Source organism: Ananas comosus, linkage group 3, assembly GCF_001540865.1.
Source record: "Ananas comosus cultivar F153 linkage group 3, ASM154086v1, whole genome shotgun sequence".
Taxonomy (NCBI): domain Eukaryota; kingdom Viridiplantae; phylum Streptophyta; class Magnoliopsida; order Poales; family Bromeliaceae; genus Ananas; species Ananas comosus.
Genome location: NC_033623.1, coordinates 14671001 through 14674097, shown reverse-complemented (window position 1 = coordinate 14674097; position 3097 = coordinate 14671001). Strand labels below are relative to the sequence as shown.

The 3097-nt window shown below is 37.6% G+C and overlaps 1 protein-coding gene across 1 annotated transcript; it reads left to right on the top strand.

Annotated features, from left to right (window-relative positions):
• On the top strand, window positions 1595-2449 carry LOC109707621 (lipid transfer protein EARLI 1-like). Its single transcript, XM_020229031.1, has one exon. The coding sequence runs from the start codon at window positions 1665-1667 to the stop codon at window positions 2094-2096; it is 432 nt and encodes a 143-aa protein (XP_020084620.1). The 5' UTR covers window positions 1595-1664; the 3' UTR covers window positions 2097-2449.

Here is a 3097-nt window from a genome sequence, read left to right as displayed (position 1 = left end):
GAGAAAGACTATATATATATATATATATATATATATATATATATATATATATGCTACCCGCTTAGTTCATATTTTTTTTTTAAAAAAATAATAATAAATTTAGTTGTGAATATCAATCATCATAATGTTGCTTGCGCCAGTAGAAAGTGTGCATAAATAATTATTTTTTGAGAAATAGGTAGCTCGCTACCTGCTCCATTCATTAGAAAAATGAACTAAACTTACAGTGCATAAATAATTGTTGTTAGTTAAATAATTGTTGTTAGTTAAAAGTAAGGGATTAATAGTAAGTAGTAAGTACATAAAGCAACAAGCTAGTGGGACTTGCGGACACGTCTCTCTCTCTCCGAGCTGTATACATATAGAATACATGCTTGAGATGACCATGCATGCATATGAATGAGAGGAGAGATGCATGCATGGTGATCGTAAAAGAAGATATCTAAGTTTGGCAGGACAGGCAGGAGCACTGCTCACCACAGCCCTACTCCCTTCCGCACACAACCCTCCAAAACCCCACCTTGTCCTCCCATACCTTCGCCACCTAAGTGCACATGGCCTTAAACTTGGCCTCTTCTTTCCTATCATCTTTATAATAAGTTCCAATCCCCCTAACCCCTTCAAACGATCACCAGTTAATTAACCAAAACAAATATGATCTCCTATATATATATTTTTTGCTAGAAATAAATAACTGGCTCTCATCTCTTCCCTCTTCCCTTCTGGAGGAAAGAAGATCAAAGAAAAACTAATTAAGCTTCGGGTTAATTGCATGCTCATGAAAATTAATGTACTTCCGTGCCGTAGTTGGTTAAGAATCTGATTGTTTGTACCTATATTCTTAAGTTTTAAGCCCAGCTGTTTAAGTTTCTGGCTAAGTTTATTTCTAAAAAAATGAATAAAGTAGATAGCTTGTTAACTTTCTCTCTCTTAAAAAAAAAATTGCAAACTTATTAGCAATTTTCTTAACTAAAATTTAGTCTTTCTATTGGCATGTAGCTAGCTAGCTCATATGTCATGGTCGAAATTCTGAATACTACGGGCCTAGTTTGTTATAGGAACCGCCATTTTAATCTTTTAAATATGAATTGTATACAATAGAGTGTACGCGAAGGTGGACGGTGAATCAGCGCATTGTGAGCCAGCCAATAACTACGCACAGAAGAAGAAAAGATCATTTACCCAAATATGCAATCACGTAAAATTTTTATTTTGTAATAATAAATTAAGATGGTAACAATACCAACAAAGCCAAAGTCGCTTTTATATTATTATATTGTATCGCATTTAGGGTAAAAGAAAAGAGGAAAATTTTTTAACGGAATTATTTATTATCGGATCTTATCAGTATCGCGGTCACAAATTTTTTTAAAAAAAATTATCTCACACAAAATCATTGACGAATTAAAAAACCCAAAATCAAAGCTGATTATCAAATTTCAAGCCACATCTAATATTGTATGTATACAACTGACCGGTATCTTAAATAATGTGATCACAAGTACATGACTACATGAGTGATCACTGATTTTTTTTTTTTGGCCAATAACACAACATCAAGTCCTCTCCCTATAAATAGCCCTCATCTCTCAACCAAACTCTCTCCATCCTAAACCTAAGCACACAGTACGAACTAGCCACTACACTACACTCTCTCCTGAGCCATGGCATCCAAGTCCCAAGCCTCAGCCGCCCTCTTCCTCGCCCTCAACCTCCTCCTCTTCACTCTCGCCGCGGCCTGCGGCTGCGGTCCGACCCCGAAACCACCAAGCCCAACGCCGATCCCGCCGACCCCATACACACCAACCCCGCCGACCCCGTACACACCACCGATCGTCAAGTGCCCGATCGACACGCTGAAGCTCGGCGCCTGCGCCAACCTGCTCAACGGCTTAATCAACTTCGAGCTCGGCAAGCCGCCTAAGAAGCCGTGCTGCAGCCTTCTCGGAGGCCTCGCCGACGCCGAGGTCGCCCTGTGCCTCTGCACGGTTCTTAAAGCCAACGTCCTCGGCATCAATCTCAACATCCCCATCGACCTCACCTTGCTCGTCAACTACTGTGGCAAGAACGTCCCTCCTGGTTTCCAGTGCCCTTAAAAAGAGCTTAATTGATTTATTATGTTTAATGATCATTGGTTTGTTTACTTCTTTTTCTTCTTTTTTTTTTAGAGTAAGTTTGTTTACTTTGTTGTGTTGGTGCTTCGGTGCAAATGGTAATTCGTTCGTACGTACGCAAGTTGTTAATTAGCTCATGCTGATGTCCTGTTCTCTTGTGTGTCTGTGTGCGTGTGTGTGTTGGTAAAGTTTATGAAGGTTCTTAATTTAGAAACTTTGTTAAGTAGTGTCTGGGATTTTATTCTGCAAAGGATTCTCACTGTGATCAGCGGGACAGATTCCTCAATTTGTACGTATATTGTAATTTTTGTAATTTATTGTTGCATTTGTTTCCATGCGCTTTGAGTAATTAAGCATGCATGCTTTTTTAAAATTTTTTATTTGTCGAGCAATAATAGTCCTACAACTATTTTTTAATTAATTTATATTTTTTTATTAAGTTCCTCACGTTTTTTTTATAACTAAGAAATTATATTTTTTAAGAATCTAGGATAGAATTATAATTGTTAATTAACCGTTGTTTGCATTTATTTATGACATCAAAACACTGACAAATCTTTTGTGATTTAACAATTTATAAGTTCGACAAAGTATGAAATTGTCTATCTCGCACAAGAGGTTGTTTGTTTTAGACCAAAGTGCATGTGGTGTGGAATTTGTGAGTTCGTATAACTCAATATCGTCGGCATTTGAAGGTAACGTCGGTATTTGACTTGTGTGTGGCCCATACGGTCTGCATAGCTGAGACAAGCTCCTGAGATGCGAGTTCGTATACGGGATGAACTCATGACTTTGCGCACGTTATGTGCAAAATCAAGTTTTGCCGTATACATAGATGAAACTAGCCTTCTTTCATAGGGTGGAGCTCGGTATAAACAAACACGTCCTAAATTTTCTGAAATAACTAAATAAATATATTAATTTAAAAATAATGGCTCGTGCGGTTTTCAATTTACGCTGACTTAATTCGAATGCTAATCTCA

Excerpts from the sequence above, each read along its gene's own strand:
- LOC109707621 (XM_020229031.1), top strand. The coding sequence starts at position 1,665 with ATGGCATCCAAGTCCCAAGCCTCAGCCGCCCTCTTCCTCGCCCTCAAC.